The following is a 23,409-nucleotide window of genomic DNA, read 5'->3' as shown; positions in this document are numbered from 1 at the left end:
TGTTTTAAAAGTCATTTAAATGTTGGCTTCGTATCCACCTTCTTCTGATCCAAATAGACTATAGGAACTGTTTCTGGGAATTTCCCTGCATCTTCTGTCAGTTGTCTGGGGAAGTGGGGTAGGCATGGGCCTTGGGATTGGACAAGAGCTGTTTGCCCTCAATCCTGCCACCTACTTGGCTCTCCATGGTGGCTAAGTGCTTGGCAGCTGGGACATTATGGGAAGGTCCTGAGTCAGACAGGCAGACAATCCGTGGGTCTGGGGCAGCCCACACAAGGTGAGGTTGCCCAAATGCTGGCACTGCAGAAGCCTTGGGGCCCAGTGATGTGGCTCATGGGTGAGTGTTCCTATACACACTGAGGCTGGTGTGCAAAGCAGGTGGCCGTGGAGCCATGCCTGCCCACCCGACAAACGGAGTGCTCTCTGTGAACTGCCAGCCCATCCACCCACAGTTTCCTTATCTCAGTGTCTCTGGGAGTAAACCAATAGGGTGAGGGTGGTGAGGGGTGGGAAGTGGTAAGCAAGAAATCCCCAAATGTTGCCTGAGCTTGACTCCATCATCCCTATGCCCAGTGCCGAAATGGTGGTCAGGTGAGGCTCCACTGTGGGCTTCTCAGGGCCCCGGTAGCCTCTTCTGGGAGGTGGCTGTGATTGACACAATGGCCATCCCCCCTTCCCTGCCAGCAACTAGGACAGGAGATGGTGCTCCCTTTCCGAGTTGAGCTGGCCCTCTGAGCACATCCTTCAGAGCCTGGCTGGGTGTTTGTGTAGCTCACAGGAGACAGGAAGAGCCTCTGGCCTCCTGGGGGCCTGGTGGGGACACAGTTTGAAAGTGGGGAAGATGAGAGAGTGTATAAAAGGAAAGAAAAGACTTTGTGTAATAATTCAATGCCCTAACTCCACAATTAGCAGTCTTGTATGTTTGGGGGAATTAAGAAAGTAGCTTTGTCTTCTTATTGCCTTAGGTTAGGACTAAGAACTCGGGACCTGCCTGGGGTCTGGCAGGTATGTGAACAGGTGGGTGGGACTGCCTGAGAAAGCTAACATAGCTCCTTAGCTCTGGCTGCCAGTGCACCCTCAAATGTGGGCTCAGGAGGGCCTTGTAGTCAGTGTTTTGAACAAAAAATGGAAAATCAAGATTTTAATGTGAAAGCAGAATTTTAAAATTTGACGATCAATTAAAAAATAGTCTGTGTCTGTGGTCTAATCAAAACCCGTCAGTTGGATTTGACTTTAGGTCTGCTGGTGTATTCTGTACAGACTGTTGCTCTTGGGGGAGGGTGTGTGTGTGTGTGTGTGTGTGTGTGTAAGGGAGAGAGACAGAGAGAAAGAGACAGAGACAGAAACAGAGAAAAAGAGAGAGAGAGAGAGAGAGAGAGAGAGAGAGAGAGAGAATGATTATTTACTCATACTCAGAAGAATACAGGGGAGTAGAGGCATATCTCAAACTGGCCTTGGTAGAGGGAGCTTAAAAGATCGGCTTTGAGTGCCAAGATCCACCCTGGCCTCTCCAGCCAGAGTCCCTAGTGTGTATCTCAGACTTGGGGTGTGGACAGTTGGAGTGGGAGGTGGGGCTCTGTGGACGGGGGCTGCAGTTTCCCCAAGTATGCGTGCTGGGGCCTGCAGCAGGCAGGAGGAGACCCCAGGGAAGGGCTTCCTTAGACAAGAGGACAGTAGTATGTGAGGAACTGCTCCCACCCCTGGCTTCCCTAAGGGAGGTGATCTTTAAAAGGGCTGGACAATCAGACCTGGGAGTATAAGATCCATCTCAGGGTTGTTGTGAGGAATAAGTGTGATGAGGCAGGTGAGAGTGTCCCCCTTGGTCCACCTGCTGGACCATCCACCAGGCTCTGGGCAGGGGCTGGGATATGGAGCGGACCTCCAGGACCTCCCCACCCCGCCCCCATCTAGGCTCAGTTTGGAGAGGATGATCTCCTGATGTGCACTTACCTTGGGAATGGAGCATTGTCAAGCCAACCTCGCCGTATGGGAGTGCTCACCCCTCAGTGATGTCTGGTCTTCAGTAAGACATGCAGCTGTAGGGTGTGCAGCACAGACAGCCAGTGCCATTCTGTGACCAGGGGCAGGACATGGTTAGGGCAGGGAAGAGCATGTGCATGGTTGCCTGCAGCCTCTGGTGTAAGCCGCCACCATCTCAGCATGGGCAGCTCACTGACAGTGTGACGAGACAGTCTCAGCCTGCTGCCCACAGCTGCCTGTCTATCTGTCATGTCCATCCACCATGTGGCCATGACACCGTGTCACGTGGCCACCACAGCCCATCACCACTAGTTCACACCCCTGCCCCTCCCAGCCAGGAAGAGCACATCTTAAGAGGAGGACCATCCATGGTGAGGGGGTGGGTGTTGGGCATGGTGGTCAAGAGTGTGGCTTTCAGGGTCACACAGATCCATCCCGTCCTTACTAGCTGTGTCACCTTGGGCAAGATACCAAATCCCTCTGGGTCTCAGTTTCCTCCTCTACCAAGAAGATATAGTAACTCCGTTCTCCCAGGGTCAGGTGGCTGAGCTGGGATCATGCACGTAGAATGCAGGTTCCAGGAAGGTGCCTGCAGGGAGTCAGCTGTTGTCATTGGTGCCACTATTGCTAGTGATTATTCCCTCCCAAGTCACCCGCTTTGGGTGGCACAGTTGTCTGCTTCCTGGATCTGCCCCTTTCCCCTTTGTACACAATTGTTCAGGAGACGGGCACAGGGACAGCAGAAGAACCACCCAAACATGCATGCATCAGGATAGAGCACCCTTCACATCAGAGGGGGTGAGTGTGGCTGGCAGCCCAAGACTTCTTGGAGGAAGGATGCAGATTTCTTGGTTGGTTAAGCTTAAGTTCCCTGGCAGCAAGTGTGGGTCCCTTGCCTTTTGTAAACCTGGGCTGGGCTCTGCCCCCTGAGCTTGCAGGGCCCTGGGCCCATGTTGGGTCATAGCAGTGAAGCCTGTGAGCAGTGTCCCACAGCATCTGCAAATATCAGCAGGTGACGGGTGGAGCAAAAGGGCTACACTGCTGGACCCTGGCTTGAGGTGCTTACATTCCCTTTTATGAATTCAGCTACAAACTTGCCAGCCAGAGTATTTACCACTTGCTTTTCTTCTAAACATTTACATTCATTTTAAAATAAGGAGACTGATGGGGGCCTTGGGTACCACCCTCCCTCTGCTGCAGGGGATCCATTTATTGCCAAAGATGTAGGCTGGTTGCCAAGTGCATGGGAAGACTTTGTTGATTTCAGGGAAGGCCCATTGACAGTCTCCTTGGGTCCCCAGAGTGAGGTCACTGTCCACACAACAAAGAGATTGGATTGGCTCAGAGGGTGTGTGGGCATGGGGCTCCCACCCTTTCCTAACCTGCCCCTCTGTTGACCAGATTGGGCCTCTCCTCTCCCAGCACAAATTAATGCTGCATCCTGGTAGAGCATTCTGGAGTATACCACTTGCCTCTGTGGCCTGAGCCAAAGGTCTGTCACTAATAATCAGAATTTTAGGCTTCATAAGGCACAAAGTGTAACCATGGTAATTTAGTGGACAAGATAATTTTGGTCAAGTGAGATCTCACCGTGATTTTCAATATTATTCTCCTGCTACCCTTCCCTTCACCTGGCTCAACCCTGGCTGTATTTTTCAGGTTCTCCAGAGAGACAGAATCAATAGAAGATATATATACCAATATAACTATCCATCTATCAATCAATATATCCATATAGAGATTGATTTATTGTAGGAATGGACTCACATGGTTATGGAGGCTGAGAAGCCCCACAAGCTACCATCTGCAACCTGGAGAACCAGGAGAATGTGGTATAGTTTTGTCTAAGTCCAAAGTTCTGAGAGCCAGGATCTCTGATGTCTGAGGGCAAGAAATATGGACACTCCAGTTCCAGGGGGGAGAGAGAGAGAGACTGATAGACAGAGAGAGAGAGAAAATGAGAGAGAGAATACTCCCTTCTCTGGTTTTTGTTCCACTTGGGCCCCCAGTGGGTTGGATGATGGCTGCCCACGTTGGTGAGGGTGTATCTCTTTACTAAGTCTACTGAATCAAATGTTACTCCTTTCTAGAAATACCCTCACAGACATACCTAGAAATAATTACTAGATATCTGGGTATCCATTAGCCTTGTCACACTGACACATAAAATTAATTGTCATACTAGTGTTACCTCCTTTAAGATGGCTTCTTGATCTCTGTGTTGAGCAGGTGCATCTATTCTGTGCTCTGAAGTCATCTTGTGTTGGTCTTCATCATGGAGGGATCACATGTTGGGAAATGTCAGCTTATGGACCTGTCTCAGGCTTTGAAATGTCACCATCTCCCCAGGTCAAAGCCCTGTCCTGGTCACTCTGTGATGCCAATACTTACCCAGGGACTGGCACAGAGCAGGAGGGAGTAGGATGTCTGCCCACCTGCTGATCCTGCCCGGTGGTGGGGCAAGTCCAATGCTATGCCCTTCCTTTCCATGAATTAACCATCTACCCATAAAGTTGTTCAGCTATTTACTAAGCATAGCTGTATGCCAGGCACTATGCTAAGCACTGAGCATACGGTAGCCAATAGCTTTCATGAAACCTCCAGTCTAATCAGGGGATACAGATTTTACACAAGCTAAGGAACAAAAGAATACATAATTTCAAGTTGAGGTAAATATTACCAAGGAAAAGTAAATGGTCCCCATGAGAAAGAACAATTAAGGGAGAAAATAATTCTAATTTTTAAAATTATAACAAGTGTTGACAAACATGTAGAGAAATTGGAAACTGTACACTGATGGTGGGAAGGGAAAATGGCACAGCCACCTTGGCAAACAATTTGTCTGTTCCTCACAAAGCTGAACATCGAGTTACCCTATGACCCCATAATGCCACTCCTAGGTATAAACTCAAGACAAGTGAGAACATATGTCTACACAAAGACTTTTACATAAATGTTCATAGCAACATCGTTCATAGTAGCCAAAAAGGTGGAAACAATCCAAATGTCCATCAACTCGTAAGTGGATAGACAAATGTGCTCTGTCCCCACATGGAGTCACTCAGTCATGAAAGGAATATTCCATACTTGCTACAACATAGATGCATTCAGAGATGATCCTTGAAAACATTATGCTAAATGAAAGCAGCCAGACATAAAAGTCTACACATTGTGTAATTCCATTTGTGTGCAATTTCCAGAATAGGCAAATCCATGGGGACAGAAAGCACATTAATGGCTGCCCAGGGCTGAGATGGGCTGGGTAATGGGGAGTGAGTGTATGCTTAAACAGGGAATTCTTTTTAATGTTATTTGAATGACATCGCAGTAAAAAATAATAATGAAATGCACACCCACGTTGCCACCATCCATGGTGAGAAATAGCAAGTTGCCAGTGGATGGTAAGACACACGGACATGGAAGTGATGGTCATACTCACAGATCCCTGGGAACAAGAGGCACAGCACAGTCTGCAAGGCCACATGGGGATGGGCTGGGTCAGTCAGAAGACAGAGGTAGCAAGGGGAAAATGTGAGCAAGAGCCTTTACTGTAGTTTCTGTGGGAAAGAACAGGTGAGGAGGGTAAGCAGTCTTAATACTGGGTATTTTAAAGATCTCAGTTGGGTCTGGGGCACTGGGGCTGAATCCACTTCTGGCATCTGACCCTAAGGTGATTAGGGCAGGTAGATAGTGGTCTGGGTGTGAGAACCCCACAAAGGAGGTGGTTGGGGGTGTGGGCTCTGGATGTCTTGGTTGGCATTTGAAAGGTGCACTACAGGTGTGTTGTTTGCTCGCTCTAAGAATTAGCTGGTCCTGGGAGGGACCATTCCTCCAGAAGTCAGCAAGGCCTTGCATGTTGAAAAACTAGAAACACAGAAAAGGAAAGACATGGGTAATACCAGGGACAGAGTCCGACTGGCAGCTGTGGATACATATAGGGGCCTCTCCATTAAGTGTTTCAAGTGCATACAGCCACCTAATCTGTTTGGCCCCATATTCACACTGTCACCTGTTTTCAGGCTTCTAGGAAGTGGAGGAGGGGCAGTCCCCAGGAGCATTCAGTGAGGGGAGCTTCTTAACACTCTCACTGAGCTGCACCCTCATCCCAAGTGCAGAGGCCTCCAGCGCTGCTAGTGCCTGAGACATCTGAGCCCTGGCAAATGGGGTTGGGAACATGGTCAGCCATGCAGGGAAGAGCCCTTATCAGTGATATTGTTTACAATCACCCATGCAGGTAGGTAATATAATAACATCAGGTCGACTCTGAGTGAGCTGTAGTGTTCCACACACAGTGCTCTCTCTCCCTGTGTGCAGCAGAGGCCAATGGCTCCTCCTGCAAGCCCTCCTTTGGGGGATCTCAGGAGTCTGTGGCGCTCAGGGCTGGGTGTCCTTTTTCTCCATTGCTGGCTTCAGACCTGGTGTCTCAGATGTGCTAGTTCAGTTGCCTCTGTACCTCTGCTCTCCAGCTCCCAAAGCTTAATTGCTATTGTCTTCTGTACTCTTTTTCCCATCCCTATAGGTTTATGATTAAAAAAAATCTTCAGTGTAGTTTAAAAAATTTTTTAATGTTTATTTATTTTTGAGAGAGACAGAGCACAAGTGGGGGAGGAGCAGAGAGAGAGAGAGAGAGAGAGAGAGAGAGAGACAGAATCTGAAGCAGGCTCCAAGCTCTGAGCTGTCAGCACAGAGCCCTATGTGGGGCTCGAACTCACAAGCTGTCAAATCATGACTTGAGCCAAAGTCGTACGCTTAACCGACTGAGCCACCTCTTCAGTGTAGTTTTAATGGAGTTTCAGGAAGGAAGAAACTTAGATAAATGCATTTAATCTTCCACCAGAAGCCAGGAGACCCTGTAGGAATGATTTCTTGTAAATATCCTCATATCTCTAATTCTTCTCCAGTGTATTCTAGAGCCACAGGACCTAAGCCACAAGGAATCCAGAACATGAAGATTTTTAATTTACAGCAGGTTAAGTTGATGATCTATCATCTAGAATCCCGAGTGATGTGCTCACTAGACAGGCAGGGAGTGGGGAGGTGGTTTATTGGGAGGAGGGATCTCCTGGAACCCCAGGTCATGGTCCCTCCTTACGGGTCCTCAGGAAGTCCTGCCAGATTCTCCTCCCCACCCTTACCCCCCATTTCCATTCTCTACCATCAGCTGTGAATCAGATCATGTTGCTCCCCTGTTTGAAACCCTCCAGTGCCTTCCCATCTCACTCAAAACTCCAAGTGTTCCTCCACAAACCACACAGCTTCTCATGATCTGGGTCCTGGATCCCCCCTACCGCTGCTCACCCCCCCATCTCCATCTTCCTCTCCTCACTATGCACCAGCCACGTTTGTTCCTCCTCTCCCACCTCAGGGCTCCTGCATATTGTGTCCTTGACCTGGGGGTCTCTGCTCTATTTCTTCCTTTGGCTTGCAACCCCCACCCTCTGGTCACAGGCTGAAGCAGTGATTAGTGACCTCACAAGAGACATGGGAGGACTTTCTCTGTCTCTGCCAGGGTCAGAATACAATGAGAAGACAGCCACCTGCACACCAGGAAGGGGCTGTCACCAGGCACTTCCGCTGGGACTTCCAGCTCCCAGAACTGAGAAATAAATGTTTGCCATTTAAGACCCAGACCATGGTACTCTGTGATAGCAGCCTGAGGCCACTAAGATGGAAAGAAACAGGTTTTATACACACAGACCAGCAAGCGGAGATCCATCCTGCTTGAGGCTGTGCAGTGGCCAACTCAAACATTTTGGTTCATTTTGAGGGCTCTGGGTACAAAGAAGGAGGTGTGAGGTAAAGGTGGGGAGGAGGGACTGGCAGCCAGCAGGGCAATCAAAGGGCCCAATGGCATTTAGCAGACCCAGGTTAGTGTGCAGCCCAAGAGATTACGGTAAGAGTGGGCACCTTTATGCAGGAGCCACTCCAAGCCCTGGAGTCCCAGCCTGGCTGGGTATAGTGTCTATTCTTTTAGAGCTCTGGGGACAGGGTGGATGGGGCAGCAGGAATTGAGGGTCAGGATTTGAGGCAATACAATGAGGCATTGAGCAGGCAAAGACAAAATGCCTGTGACACAAATAAAGAGCAATGCCATACCTCAGCTATGTCTCAGGCCAAGGGCTTAGTTACACAGCAGATGGAAAGCTTTCCCTAGCCTCATCCCTAACTTGACTGTGAGGCACAGGTTGGGTCTGGCCACTCAACACCCTGCCCCTTGCTCACAGCTGGATGTCCCAATCACCCCGGGACATAACTGATGTGTAGCAGTTTCTGTCCACCCCAAACCAGGGGTTCAAGTTTCTGTAGTCAGGTATCTGTGCTCGCTGTTTCTTCTCTGACCCTTCTGTATGATCGATGACATCCATTTGTATGAATAGACCAAAGAATTCAAATAACTCATTGAATCAGTAGAAAACAGTCTGTGAAATTGATTCATTTATATTATTCATTTAGTCAAAAGTTGTTAATTGAACATCTGTGAGGCTTGGTTGGGGGGCTTGGGACGCAAGGTTGGGGCAGGAGGAAAGTTCTGGTGGCACAGAGACTGCATCCACACTCCACAGGGCAAACAGACAAAACCCCACTGACACACCTTGATGCATTTCAGGGGTGATAAGTGCTGGAGTGGAAGGGAGCTGAGAAAGACTGTATTGCAGGAGGCTGCCCTGCTCTGGGCACCCAGGGGAGGGATTCCTGGAGAAAAGAGGGGTTGAATGGAGTTCTCAGTGTTGGGTAGGAATTGCCCAGCTGAAGGGGGCAGAGAAGAAATGTGTGGTGAGGCAAATGGCACATCTGAGGAATTAAAAATAGCCCAGCATATTCAGAGCCTAGTGTAGCTCTTTGGCTGAGGCATCCAATAATATATCAATTATCAAGATAATATCAACAAATTTTTACTGTTATGGGCTGAGCCTTATCCCATCCCTGAAAAATGCATATGTTGAAGCCCTAACTCCTAGTATCCCAGAATACAACTGTAATATGGAGATAGGGTTTTTAAAAATGTAATTAAAATGATATCACTAGAGTGGGTCCTAATCCAACTGACTGGTGTCCTTATAAAAAGAGAGATTAGGGCAGTGCCTGGGTGACTTAGTCAGTTGAGTGTCCTACTTCCAGCTCAGGTCGTGATTTCACAGTGAGTTAGAGCCCCACATTGGGCTCACTGCTATCAGCTCAGAGCCTGCTTCAGATCCTCTTTCCCTTTCTCTCTCTCTCTGCCCCTCCCCTGCTCTTGTGCTCTCTCTCTCAAAAATAAATAAACATTAAAAAAAAGAGTCCAAAAAAGAAGGATTAGGAGAGGGGAAAATGGGTAATGGGCATTGACGAGGGCTCTTGTTGGGATGAGCACTGGGTATTGCATGTAAACGATGAATCATGGTAATCTCTCTGAAACCAAGAGCACACTGTATACAGTGTATGTAAGCTAACTTGATAATAAATTTATACTAAAAAAAAGAGGGATTGGGACACAGACACATATAGAGGTAAGACTGTGTAGACTCAGAGAGAAGGTGACCACCTACATGTCAAGGAGAGGGGCCTCAGAAAGAACCAGCCCTGGCAGTACCTTAATCTTGGACTTCCAAGCTCCGGAACAGTGAGGAAATAAATGGTTGTTTGAGTCATGCAGTGGTACTTTGTTATGACAGGCCGGGTAGACTAATATGCTTACTAAGCCCCAGGTGTTAGTCTAAGTCCTTTATACACAGGCACTTCTATCTCATGCCAGTCCTAGGAAGGTCATCACTCTCCCCATTGTGCTGATGAGGATGTTGAGGAACAGGGGTCAGAGCTGAAGTCATCCACACCCAGAGCTTACTGACTGCATGAATGTGACCTTCCTGTTGGACATTCACCACTGACATGACTTTTCAACTGTAGCACCTTCTTTTCTTAAAAATTTTTAAATTTTTAAAATTTATTTTTGAGAGAGACACACACACAAAGTGCAAGTGGGGGAGGGGAAGAGAGAGGGGGGGCACAGACTCTGAAGCAGGCTCCAGGCTCTGAGCTGTCAGCACAAAGCCTGATATAGGGCTTGAACTTGTGAACCATGAGATCATGACCTGAGCTGAAGTTGGACGCTTAACCGAATAAGCCACCCAGGCACCCCCAACTATAGGACCTTCTTGCCCAGGAAGATGAAGTTGCAAATAAATTTATGGTTTATTTCAGAAACTTTCTAAAAACCCATTTATCTGGGTAATAGACTCCTTAACTTTCTCTCAGAAGGGTAAGTGACCTCTTCTAAAAACATCGCTTGTTTGACTGGCCTCATCAACTGACTGTATACATGTCAAGGATTGTTCCACATCCCCCCTTGCTCTGTCCACCAATCCTACTGAAGTGTGAATTTTGCCCAGTGCCAATTAGGGCCCCTGCATGGAAAGATCTACTTTGAACCAGGCCATCCAGACCTCATAAATATCCTACCCTTGCTTTTCCCCTTCTGACACTTGTCTGTGAGGCTGTGGCTCTCCTTATTGTAGGGAGCAGCAAGCCTGGCTTGCTCGACCAACAGGTTATTTTGGTCATCTCTCTGGGGAAATGACAGTCAGCAGGAGTTAAGTAACTTGTCCCAGATCATGTGTGTTATGGACCAGGCTGGGACCCTTGTAATCTGGCTGCAGCGTCTGTGCTCCTAACTGCAGTGCCTGAGGGTCAGAGTCAGAGGGAGTTTACAGTCTTTGAGTCCATCTGGGACTCTTCCTGGAAGGGCAGGAAGCCTCTTGGAGGCAGCTGCCCCATTGTTGGGGAGCCATGGTTGGAGGTGCTGTGGTACAGTAGAAGGAACAAGGGCTCTGGGTTAGCACAGACCCAACCCATTCATTGGCCAGCTGTGTGACTTTGAGCAGGTGACCGGACCCCTTTGAACTTCGAATTTCCCATTATCAAAATGGAGGTAATGGGCCACAGCTCACAGGATCATGGTGAAGATGCAAAGGGGCTAATTTTGGTCAAGTGCCTGGTGCATGGTAGCTGCCCAATAAACGACATATTCAGTACCACTTATGCATATGGAGTTGATGTTTGCTTGCCCGATTGCCTCCTCCCTCTCCTGCCATTCAGCTTGCTGTTTCAACAAGCATGGGCTAGTCCCCTGAAGTTAGAAAGTTCTAGGACTTAAGCAAATCGCCCTTCCTGGAGTCATTTCATTCCTTTCTCTTTTGTCCTAAAGTCGGTGAGATTGGGGCAGTAACTCTGGAGAGAGGCACCATCTGAGCCCTTCTAGACCTCGGGCTCTTTTTGCAGCTTAGAGATGGAAATGGACACTCTGGAAGAAGGGCGTGTGGCTCAGTGAAAAGAGCACTGGACAAAGAGCCAGGGGTCTTGTCTTGTTTGTTACCACCCAGCTGTGTGCTGACCCCTCCTTTATTTCTTGGTTTCTTTTTGGGGGGAATTTTGAAAACAAAATAAGGTCATGAGGATGATAGTGATGTAAAGCAGTGGGCAATGTGCAGGACACTGTTCCCGCAGCCAGCAGCAGGGAGGGGAAGCAGTGACCCATCTCTCCTGAGTGCCACAGCCTCTCCTTCTGGGGAGTGGCCCAGGAGGCTCGTCTCTTCTAGCAGATGTTATGTATTTGTAGAGCATGGGCTCAGTCTCCAGGAGTGTCTGGTGGTCTTCATTGCCACACAAGAATTTTAAAGGCTTTATGGATTTCCTGAGGCAGAGACTATTGATCCCTAACTTCAAACAGATGTGAGGATATACTCTTTTCTGTTTAGGCGTCTCTTTCATGAAGGAGATGGGATCCCTACCAAACACTTGGTATCAGTTGCCACCATAGGGTGCTAATGGCTTACTTCTGCCGGGATGGGCCCTACATTTTCGTTTCTCAATAACCTGCCACCTTTCTGTCAAGATTCTCTTCCTTCAAATGGTCTTTTTGGTTCCCCCTCCTGACCTCCCTGTGTGCAACTGTTTTATCCCAATGTCAGGAGAGGAGGAGGGAAATTGGTACAGGGTTTTGTTTTTTTTTTTTTTTTCAACGTTTATTTATTTTTGGGACAGAGAGAGACAGAGCATGAACGGGCGAGGGACAGAGAGAGAGGGAGACACAGAATCGGAAACAGGCTCCAGGCTCTGAGCCATCAGCCCAGAGCCCGACGCGGGGCTCGAACTCACAGACCGCGAGATCGTGACCTGGCTGAAGCCGGACGCTTAACCGACTGCGCCACCCAGGCGCCCCTGGTACAGGGTTTTTGAAGGTGGATAGACCTGGGTTCAAATCTTGGCTCGTGAACAAACTGGGATACCTTTGGTTTTGTAACCTTCGGATCTTGACCTGAAATATGGCATTCTCTGTATCTTGTGCCTTCTGAGGGTGTATGCCAGTGCATGCCACCCACACATGTGAACACTGTGTAGTGTACCAGCTGATGGGAACAAAGCTGGGGCATGGCATTTGATGGGAGAATAGCCTTTTCTATAGGGTTATGTTGAAGGCCAGGAACGATTTAGATAATGCAGCTAGGTGGTTCCTGGCTATTGAAGGTGCTCAATAAGTGATTTTAAAAGAAGTGGGACAATTGATTTAGAAGAGGAAATGGCATGTTCCAGTGGAATTTTCCATTGCAGACCAAGCAGGGTCAGAATAAAAAGGAAACACAGGGGATAGGGCCAGATTTCATTCTTACGAGTGTTGGTAAAAACGACCACCTACAGAGGCACTAAGACTTCTGCGGTGGGAATGTGAGGGTGAAGGGCAAGATTTCTCCTTAGTCCTCAGCTTCCTGATTTTCTTTTCAGCATCCAGACTGCAGGGAAGAGTTTGGAATGCTTTTTGGAAAAGTTTGGAATGCTCTTTGGGAAAAAGATGTGCCTGAGTAAGTCACAACTTGGTTGAGTCTCAATTTCTTCATCTGGGAAGAGACAATTGTAAGGCTTACTCTGTGTTGGTACAGTAAAATGAGATAAAGTGACAAGCATGTGTGTAGAATAGAAATGAGAAAAGTGTCAGATGCTTTCCTCCTATCAGAGTCTCTGGCAGGTGTGTGGTGGAGTGAGGGCATACAGGAGATGTGTTTCCTTGAGGGAGAGGCTCAGTACAATCCCAGGTGGAAGGGAAGGGAGCACGTGTCAGATCTGGAAAACAACGACTAGAAGATTCAGCCAGGACTGTGATGGGAGGAGTGGCTGGTGACTGGGAGGGGAGAGTGGAGGGCAGCCTTGCTGGGAGTGTGGACTCTTGTCTAGGCTGCTCCAGACTGACCAGTCAGGCTCCGAAGTACCTAAGAGCACTGCCAGATTCTGGAAAAGGCCGTGTACCATGATTCTCATACTCATCAGCAGGAACAGTGGTAGACTCTGTAAACCAGCCAAGAGGAATGCCACCCTGGAGCCCTGCCAGTGAAACATCTCAGAAACCTGTGGATCCTGGGGGCATGTGCACAGCCCCCCAACCCTGCAACAGTGTTGTGGAGTAGCAACACTGTCCTACTTTCCCTCCTGGGTCATATGAGACCCGCTTGCCCCATGTCCCCACCAGCACCTGGCACTGTCAGTCTTAGAGGCCAGTGTGCCCTCTGATATCTCATCGTGGCTTTTGCTGGTGCTTTCTTCATGTGTAATGATGTTGAATATCTTTTCATGTACTTATTTGGCACTTGTATATCCTCCATTGTGAAATGTCTTCTTATGTCTTTTGCACATTTTCTAATTGGATTGTTTGACTTTTATTGCGAGTTTATATATTCTAGACACTCACCTTTTGTCAGATGTGTAGTTTGCACATCTTTCCTTCCAGTTTGTAGCTTGTCTTTTCGTCTTCTTCACAGGGTCTTTAACAGGCGACAGTTTTCATTTTGACAAAGTTCAATTTATCAGTTTTTCTTCTCATGGATTGTGCTTTTGGTGTTATCTAAGAATTCTTCATCCAATCCCAGATTCTGAGGATTTCCCCCTATGTGTTACACTAAAGTTTTATAGTTTTATATTTTACATTCAACCCTATGATACATTTTGAGTTCATGTTCTTAATAATGTGTGAGACTAAAGGCCAAGCTCATATTTGCCTATGGATGACCAATTACACCATTTGTTGAAAAATACATAACACACACACACACACACACACACACACACACTCACAACTTCTGGCACCTATTTCTTTATTTACTTATGTTTAAATAGTTAAATTAAATTTTCTTTTATTTTAATTCCAGTGCAGTTAACATACCATATTCTATTAGTTTCAGGTATACACCATAGTGATTCAGGAATTCTGTATATTACTCAGTGCTCATCAGGATGAGTGCCCCCTCTTAATCCCCATCACCTATTTCACCCATCCCCCTGCCCACCTCCCATCAGGCAACCATCAGTTTGTTCTCTATACTTGAGAGTCTATTCTTGGTTTGTCTTTTTTTCATTTTATCTCTTTGCTCATTTGTTTTGTTTTTCAAATTCCACATATGAGTGAAATCATGGTATTTATCTTCCTCTGGCTGACATTTTGCTTAGCATAATACTCTAGTTACATCCACGTTGTTGCAAATGACAACATTTCATTCTTTTTTATGGCCGAGTATGAAATATTAGTAAGCAAGTAACATTATCTGGACCTGGAGGCACTGGGTATGGAGGTCCACTGAGGATGTCAAAGCACATGCAGCCTCTGTGGACTTCCTGTTGTATTCACCAAGGATCAAACAGTTGGTGCTGTGGACCCACAGCCTGAGCTGATGAAGTCACTCCTGTACCCCATCCCCCACACCAATCCAGTTCCTCCCACCCCAACACCCTTGAACTGGAGCCTCCAAGATGCCCTTTTAGCAGGTGAAGGTTTTTCCTTACAAAGCCAGTTCATAAATCTGGAAGAGGTGACTGCTTCTTCTAATAAGTAGACACCTACCCCAGGCTACAGGGATCATGAAGAATCAGGAAACATCACATCACCAAAGGAACAAAGTAAAAGTCCAGTAACGACTCCAGAGAAATGGAGATCCTTGAATTACCTGACAGAATTTAAAATAATTATTCTGAAGGTAGTCAGAGAACTATAAGAGAACATAGATAAATAATTTAATGAAATCAGGAAGATAATACAAGAACAAAACAAGAAGCTCAATAAAAAGATAGAAAAATGTATAAAAGAACCAAAGAGAAATTTTTGGAGCTGAGTATATGTCCAAAGGGAATGGAGACAGGCTCTTGAGGAGATATCTATCCTCCCTGTTTATTGCAGCATTATTCATAGCAGCCAATATATGGAATCAATCTAAGTGCCCATTAGCAGATAAATGGATAAATAAAATTATATATATGAATATATACATATATATGCAGGAATATATACACATGACACATATATGAATATATTAATATTATTCAGCCATGAGAAAAGAAACTCCTGACATTTCCAACAATATGGATGAGTTTTGAGGGCCTTATGCTAAGGGAAATAAGTCAGGAAGAGAAAGACAAATACTGTATGATAGTACTTACCTGTGGAATCTAAAAAAGCCAAACTCATAGAAACAGAATAGAATGGTGGTTGCCAGGAACTGGGGGTAGGGTGGGGGAAATGGGGAGATATTGGCCAAAGGGTACAAACTTCTAGGTATAAGACAAAAATAGTTCTGGAGATCTAATGTACAGCAGCATAGTGATAGTTAATAATATTGTATTATATACTTGACAGTTCCTAAGAGAACAAATCTTAAATATTCTCACCAGAAAAAAAGATGGTAATTATGTGATGTGAGGGAGATGGTAGTTAATGCTATGGTAGTAATTGTTTTGCATTTTTCTTTCTTTTTGAATTAATTTTTTAAAAAATAATTTTATTTATTTATTTTGAGAGAGAGAGAAAGCATGAGTCGAGGAGGGGCAGAGAGAGAGAGAGAGAGAGAGAGAGAGAGAGAAAACCCAAGCAGGCTCCACACCATCAGCATAGAGCCCAATGCAGGGCCTGAACTCAGGAACAGTGAGATCATGACCTGAGCCAAAATCAAGAGTCAGACACTTATCTGAGTCCCCCAGGTGTCCCATGTTTTGCAATTTTGTGAGTATATCAAATTAGCACATTGGACCCCCTAAACTGACACAATATTAAATGTAAATTTTATCACAGTAAAGCTGCAAAGAATAGTTTTGGATGCATTAGTCACATGTATTTTAAAATTCATATCAGATTATGCTGATGTCTGGATCACCTGTAGGTTTGTTTCTATCATCTGATTTTTCCCTTGCTTCTCTTTTTGGTATGCTTGTTAATATTTGTTTGAATACCGGATATTGCAAATCAAACAGGGTAGTGGCTTTAGATGATGTTATTTTCCTTCTGAAAGTATTCACTCTATCCCCCAGTAGTGATATAGAATAAGAATAGTCTCTTTAATTTTGTCAGAGACTTCAATGCCTTGAGGCTTAGCTCCATACTTTGTAACGATTGTTTTGCCTCTGGTGTACCCCTTCTTTTAGGCTGTTGCCTCTCCAACCAATACCTTGGAGTGTTTACCAAAACTTGTCTTCCTGTGTGGATCACCAACTCTACTTTTTATTTCCCTATCATGCAAATCTCTGATAAAATGCATTTCAGATCCTTTCTGCTTGATTTGTCTTTGGACCTATGAAAGTTAGGAATAGGAATGCTTCAGGGGGATGGTGCATGCTTTTATTTGCCTTTTCTGTACCTTTGCACTTTCAGGGATCTGGATCATTCATATTCTGTCTTGGCCAGGTAGAACTCCACGGTTTGTTTCTCCAGCCCATGATATTGCTGAAAGCTCTGTTGGCTTCTCCACACTTTGCAGGCATCTGTAGGCCAGCACCCCCCAAGCCCCTCAGCCTGCACCGCTGAAGCCTGCCAGTGCCAAGGGGAAGCTCATTGCAGGACACAGGGCTCACCACAGAGAGCTCTACTTCCTTCCAGAACCTTAGACACATAGGGACCTGGGTCCTTAAAGAAACTTTTTTGCTTTATTTTGCTCTTTTAATATATTTTGTATTTAGTTGCCCTCGGTGGGAGTGTTGGTGTCCTATAAACTGCTCTGTCATAGCTGGAAGCATAAAATCCTTGAGCCTATATTTTGACCAAGATTTACCTGACTCAAAATTCCTTAATCTTTCTACTATAGCAGAACTCAATATCTACTTTTCATGCAAATATGCCCTCAAATAATAAAAAAAAAATCTGTTGATAAGACATGTGCACATACAAACACACACACTCATAAATTATACTCAGGATTTCACTGAATGCATCACAAAACAGATGCTCTGGATACTTTGAAGTGATGGTCTAAGTCCCAATTTAAATACAAATAAGAAAACAACATCACTACCATGAAAGCCTGGCTTTTCTTTTGTCCTAGATGGCAACCAGCTTTCACAGACACACAGAGAGAACCACAGTTTCCTGGAGGTCCATGACCACTGCCTGGGGGACTCTGGCTCAGTCATCCAGAGTGGTTACGAGGACATTGTCACCATATTGCTGTAGCTATGTCCTTGTGCTTTCTCCAAAACCCTTCCATCTATGGACTCTCCTCAGTTTTGTGAGGCAGGAAGGGTCTGTGGAGCTGGATGGAGGGAACACCTCAGCTTCAAGCATGTGGAGCCTCATCTGCCTGGGCATACCCATCCTATCCCTCTCTGGAGTCCTGTCTTCTCCCTGGGAAACCCTCCACTGCCTCCCCCAGCCCTCCCTGCCCACTTGCTTCAGCTCCCTTTGGGCCTAGGTGCCTCTGTGGGTCCCACCTCTTGCCACCTTCTTACCTGGGCCCTCCAGCCATATCACATTTCTTGGAGTTGCCTGAACCCAAGCCTCTCATATTTCCACTTCTTTGCAACACTGAACCTTCAATGAAAACACTCCTCCCTCACTTCCCAGCTTCTCTGGCCTCTCACAGTTGAAGATACTACCGTAAAGGGGCCTTCCTGGATACCCCTGGCTGGGGGCTGGGGATGCCTATGGTTGGGGACCCACAGCTACCCTTGGCCATTGTGCTCCCTGCCCTGGTTGCCTTTTATGACATATATACATCTTGACTCAGTCTCTTGTAGTCCCTTCCACCCCTGCCAAAGGAGCAGCCCTTACAGTGGGGGTGGTGCTGATGAAGTCAGATCCCTTTTAGCCTGGCTGCTAGCTCTGGAAGTGGAGGACACCAGCAAGGCCTATGGAGACAAGAAGTCTTGTTTCAGGAGCTGGGATGTGGGTCCTCACAATATTTCAATGGACTGAGGATGAGGGGAAGGGGTGAGGGTGTTACATTTTGACCCACAGCATGAGCACATGTAGGATGACAACAAATATGAACCCAGTGGTCTCCTGGGACAGGGTACACCAACCTGGCTGAAGCATGATACCTCTCTGCATGCTCAGATGGGGGAACAGTATCAGAGTCAGGATTTGAGTCCAGGTTCTCCGCTACTTGCCCTTAGCTCTGGTCTCAGACCTGCTTCCTTTCAGCAATCAGGGGTTGACCTGATGACCAGGGCTCTGGACCTGTCAGTGGCTTCAAAGCTGCTGGATAGGTCACATTGAGTCTCAGAGCAGAGTCTGAGTCAAGGACAAGGCTGGGAGCACCTGTGAGAAAGGGCTTGAGGTTGAGGGAGAATGGGAAGAACTGTGCCTGGAGGACTAAGAGGTTCCATTTAATCTGGTGGCCTTGGAGACAGACAAGGAAAATGACACGGGGATGGGGCAGGAGGAGGCAAAGCCCTTCCTACCCTCAAAAGGCAGAGCCAGTGAAACATCTTTGCTAGTAGCACCAGATCCACTGGGGACCTGGATGTCCCCAGGGTGTACATCTTGGATAGGATGTGGATGAGGTCTGTTGTCAATGTGACCTGGAGTCTGTTTTCTAGAGCCTGTTCTTCTGCTAGTCCTTGGGCCATCAGCTGGCCTCTCACTGCCTTTGTTCAACATCTGACAGTGGCCCCTGAGGGATCCAGGCCACCTCTGCTTTCACCTCTGGTGCTGGAATTAGGTGAGGCTAGACTGAAACTGTGGAGCTACCACTGCTGGGGCCAGGGCAGCAGGAGAGGGGCATTTCAGGAGGGAGGAGGGTGGTGGGCCAGCAGAGGGAGGGTGAGGACAGGGAACAAGCCCTGTGAGGACTGCATGGGGAGGATCACAGTGCCAGCTTTGTCTGTCCAGGCCCCACAAGAAGCAGATACTACAGTCCATCACTTCCAATAGTAGGAAGGTATTTTAATAAAAGGTGTTTATAAAGTATGTGCATAGGGAAGCCACAAGACAGAGGGTGGTCTCTTGGGTCACAGAGCTGCAACCACACCAGGTCTGAGTGGGTCAGGGAAGGGATGGTTACAGGAACCCAGTGATGAGAGGGCTTCCTGACAGCAACTGCACTATCTCTGCTCAGCTGTGGAAGACCAGTGGACTGCTGGGTTCCTGCTGAGAAAGAAAAACCCTGACCTGTCACATGCCCTTGCCTCTGTCCCTCTGAACTCCTGCTTGCTGAGGCCAGCCAGGAGCAGAAGGCAGGAGGGCCATGTTGATCATCTGTCCAGGTCGGGGAGCATGGTGACCCAGGGTGGGGAGAAGGTCTGCAGAGGGACAAGGATAGCTATAGGCAGAGGACACTTTGTGGAGCTTTGTTGCCACTGTGTCCTGGGCCCCCGGCCCTGGGTGTGTGCTTACACTAAGGGGAGATGGGGTTTTCCAAGCCCCAGCCTTGGTCTTACTGTGCTCTGGATGTCAGACTGTTGGAGCCAGAGTTGGGGCCTCCAGCCTTGCTATCCCCAGCTTTACCCTCTTGGGACCCCTATATTCTGGCAGGGGTCTCCCTTTCCAGCACCTTTTCTACTTCTTTCTTCCTCTTCTCATGCCAGAAAATGTAGCATCTGGGCTAGGAAACAGGGTGGAAATAAGTCAGGGAAGGATAAGTCAGTGTGTCCTCCCTGGGGATGCTGGGGCTTGGAAAGTAACTCACCTACTTCCAGCTACAGATGCCAGGAACAGAATAATTCCAAGGCTCACAAACCATGCAAAGGTACTCCCAGTACTGGCTGAGGATATAAAAGAGGGAGCCAGGTGTTTGGGAATAGTGAGGAATCTGGGCCTCTTCTTTCCTCCTTTTATTTGCCCACTCAGCCTCTTCCTTCTTCCTTTCATTTGCCTACTCAGTCATTTGTTTGCATACACTTACTGAGCACCCACAGTGTGCCCCGCATATTTCTATAGAGGAGTGAGACACAGTCCCTGTGCTCTAGGAGGGAGACAGAGGAAGCAGAGCAGGACAGAACAGAGGAGAAGTAGCCACTAGGAGGGCTGATGAGCCTCAGGGGGTGGGAGCTGGTCAGGGAAACATTCTTAGGAAACAGGACTTTTAGTTGGACTTTGAAAGATAAGTTGGATTTCAGTTTCAGTTCCACAACTAAGGACTGAACTGTGTTTCAGGCAGAGGAAACAGAAAGTTCAAGGGCAGAAGCATGAAGCTATCTGTATGTCCAGCATGTCAGCAGCTCAGTGTGACTGGGGAGTCAGTGCTGGTGGGAGATAAGCAGGGGCTGTTTGCACAGGACCCTCCAAGGAGATGGACTTTATCTGTGGGGAAATTGGGCTATAAACAAGGAGTGTCATAGGTAGATTTGCTCCTTGAGAAGGAGTTCTTTGGTTGTTAAGATGTGGCCAAGAGGGGCAGGGAGGCCAGTTGAGAGACGCTGACATAATCCAGGTGAGAAGTGAGGATGCCTGAAGAACCATGGTAGATATAGAAATGAAAATATGGCAACTCATTTAAGAATTATTTAATAAGATTTGATGATTGCATGTGCCAAGTATGGGAGAGGGAGGTTCCTGATTTAGGAGGCTAAGGACTTAAATGGGGTCATTTGCTGAGAGGGGCCCTGAGAGAAGAGTAGATTTGGGCAGTGGGGATGATTTTGAACAAGTCTCCAGGCATGCTGGCTTTGAGGTCCTGAGGGACCTCTGGGGGAGATGTCCTAGAAGCAGGTGGCTCTATGGCTCTGAAGCTGGACATATGACATCAAGAAATTCCAGCAGGTGCCATCATCTCTGGTGAGGATGGAGTGAAAGAAGAGCTCGGGGCTGGGCAGAGGAGGAAGACAATCCAGACAGAGACAACAGTGATCTGGGATGGAGTGGGGGCAAGCTGGAGGCAGGATGGCCTGCTGCCACTGACCTGGGCAAAGAGTGGGGTCTTTGCAGGTGAGGAAGTGTGTCTTGCAGTTGGCACAGTTCATGACCTCCAGTGTGGAGCGTAGGTCTGTGAGAGGAGATGGGCAGGAGCCTTAGCCAGAGCCATGTGCCCCTCACCACTCATCCCCCCACCTAGGTCCCCACACATACTCACCACAGGACTTGTTGCAGGCTGCCCGGGAGGGTGAGATGGTAGAGAAACTGAGGTGCTGGGGAGGCAGACAGAGCCAGGAAGGGTTGGGGTGTGAGCAGGAAAGGGAGCTGGGAGGAGGTGTGGATAGGCACCCAGTATGTGGGCAGGGGAGGGGGCTCCTCGGGAGGCATGCAGGAGGGGCTGCAGACTGGGCTCTGCTCTTCTCAGTCCTGGGAAGGTGACTGGGCTCTGCTCTCCATGGTCCTGGGGAGGTGAAGGACTGGGTGGTGGGTGGGGGCCAGCTCCACCTCTCACCCTTCTCCTTCAGCTCCTCAGATATCTCATCCAGCTTCTCAGTAAACACCTTCTGCTGGATATGAATCTCTTCCAAAAGTGATGGTTTATCTGGGACGAAGAGGAGGAGATGGTGCTTTCATCACCCACATTTTATAGTTGGAATCAATTGCATAACTCTTTCAAGGTTGGGAATTCAAGTCATTTTTTCAAACAAAAACTGCACAGAGCACACAGATGCTGTGTCTGTCACCACTCTTCCCCACATATCCCCACCCCAGGCCAGTGGGCCTTCTGGGAGTGCCTTGGGGGACTGGGTTTTATCAACCCAAGCTTGGGGCTTCCTCACTATCTCGGAACTTCTTGATGGCTTCATCTATGTGATTGAATAATTTGGCTGCTGCTTCTTCCATACGGTTTTGATCTGAGAACGGGACATGGGATGAAGGGCAGTTGGGGATATAAGAGCCCAGGCCAGGTAAAGGGATCCCTGGTCTTTAGGCTGTGCCTCACCAAGATACCAGGGTTCGATGAAGACATGATCCTTCAGGAATAAGGTGTGGAGGCTTTGGGAGAGCTCTGTGGGTGGCCCTGGGGTGCCCCAAAGAATCTGTAGATCATAGTCTATCAATGCAGGCAGTCCTGGCCAGCAGAGGAGACAGCTCTTCCCATTGGCAGCAGGTAGGAGACAGCCGAGCAGGAGAAGCAGCATCTTCTGGGGGTCTCTCCTCTGTCCCCTTACCACCCTTCCTGGCAGTTCCATATGGAATGATGATATCCCCTTCTCCCTAGAAACCACATTCTCTTTGCAGAACAAAAGTAAATTCCGTAGGGTAAGGTGAGGGTCAGCTATGGTCCAAACTTGAGCTTTGGTGTCAGACCCAAGTCATCAAGTCATCACCTCAATATCTTCCTCTGAAGTTGGAGTCACTGATGCTCTTGGGGAGGATTCTTGTGAGGACCAAGAAATGGCTATGCAGTCTTGTGGCTGATGGTCAGCTCTCCTAATGGCATTTACCACATATGAAATAGTTCAACAGGCTGAAATTTGAGAGGTCAGGAGGGAGCGCCATAAAGAGATTAGTTGTGTAAAGAACCTGAATCACTTTTGCACACAGAGGTGGTCACTCACAGGGAAGCTTATGGAATATATAAACTAGTAGTTTTCTTGTGCCTGGCCAAGCCAGAGTGACTTAGACAGCTATTCCCATCATAGTATAGACAGATTATAGACAGAGTTACAGCCTATTCTTGGATGTACAGACAGAGAATACCTCTTTGGGCCAGCAGTTCTTATGTGTAATGTGTTGAAGAAAAGCAAAGCACCTTACTCTTCAGTAAAGAAAAAGCCATTTGGATATTTGTCACTGCTCAGCTGGTAAGTTTGCCTTTCCATGCCATGCTTCCAATCAGCTTCTGAGTGCCTCAGGCTGGATTATGAGCGGCTGAAAGCCATCAGGCATTTGAAGAATGTTTCTTACAGGAACAAGAGACAAAAACAATGGCAAGAACTCAAAACAAAAGCAAACAAAAACCACAGGGTAAAGAAAGGGCACAAAGACATGGTGAGAAGCACAAGAAAACTTAGAAACCCACTATTTAAATTAAAATATTGTTTTCTCCAGACAGGAAGAGGCTGCCATGTAAAGGAAAAATAGAATAAGAAAGAGTTATTGAAGATTAAAAATATGATAGCAGGAATTTAAAAAATTCCATAGAAGTGTTAGGGGATAATGTTTCAGAAATCTCCCAGGCAGAAGTACAGAAAGACAGAGATAAGAAATAGGGAAGAATAAATAATGTTAAATAATCAATCCATGAAGTCCCAACATCCAGCTAATACAAGTTTCAGAAAGAAAGAACAGAG

General features: G+C 47.3%; 1 protein-coding gene across 1 annotated transcript in view; it reads right to left on the bottom strand.

The window, feature by feature from the left end:
- Nucleotides 1-22,254, bottom strand: part of TEX51 (testis expressed 51) — a 36,220-nt gene extending 13,966 nt beyond the window's left edge. The window contains exons 1-4 of the mRNA XM_047082271.1: nucleotides 22,110-22,254; nucleotides 21,892-21,966; nucleotides 21,564-21,653; nucleotides 21,099-21,182 (exon numbers count right to left, since the gene is read on the bottom strand). Of these exons, the coding sequence (XP_046938227.1) occupies nucleotides 21,099-21,182; nucleotides 21,564-21,653; nucleotides 21,892-21,966; nucleotides 22,110-22,254 (394 nt within the window). The remainder of the gene's footprint in view (nucleotides 1-21,098; nucleotides 21,183-21,563; nucleotides 21,654-21,891; nucleotides 21,967-22,109) is intronic.
- Between the last annotated feature and the right edge of the window lie 1,155 nt (nucleotides 22,255-23,409).

The sequence above is a fragment of the Lynx rufus genome, unplaced genomic scaffold (genome assembly GCF_022079265.1).
Source record: "Lynx rufus isolate CCGP_SWC_20201006 ecotype Redwood Valley unplaced genomic scaffold, mLynRuf1.p SCAF_2, whole genome shotgun sequence".
In the NCBI taxonomy this organism is placed as follows: Eukaryota; Metazoa; Chordata; class Mammalia; order Carnivora; family Felidae; genus Lynx; species Lynx rufus.
Note: the sequence above shows the minus strand (reverse complement) of the source record. Positions and strands in the feature narration are given on the sequence as shown.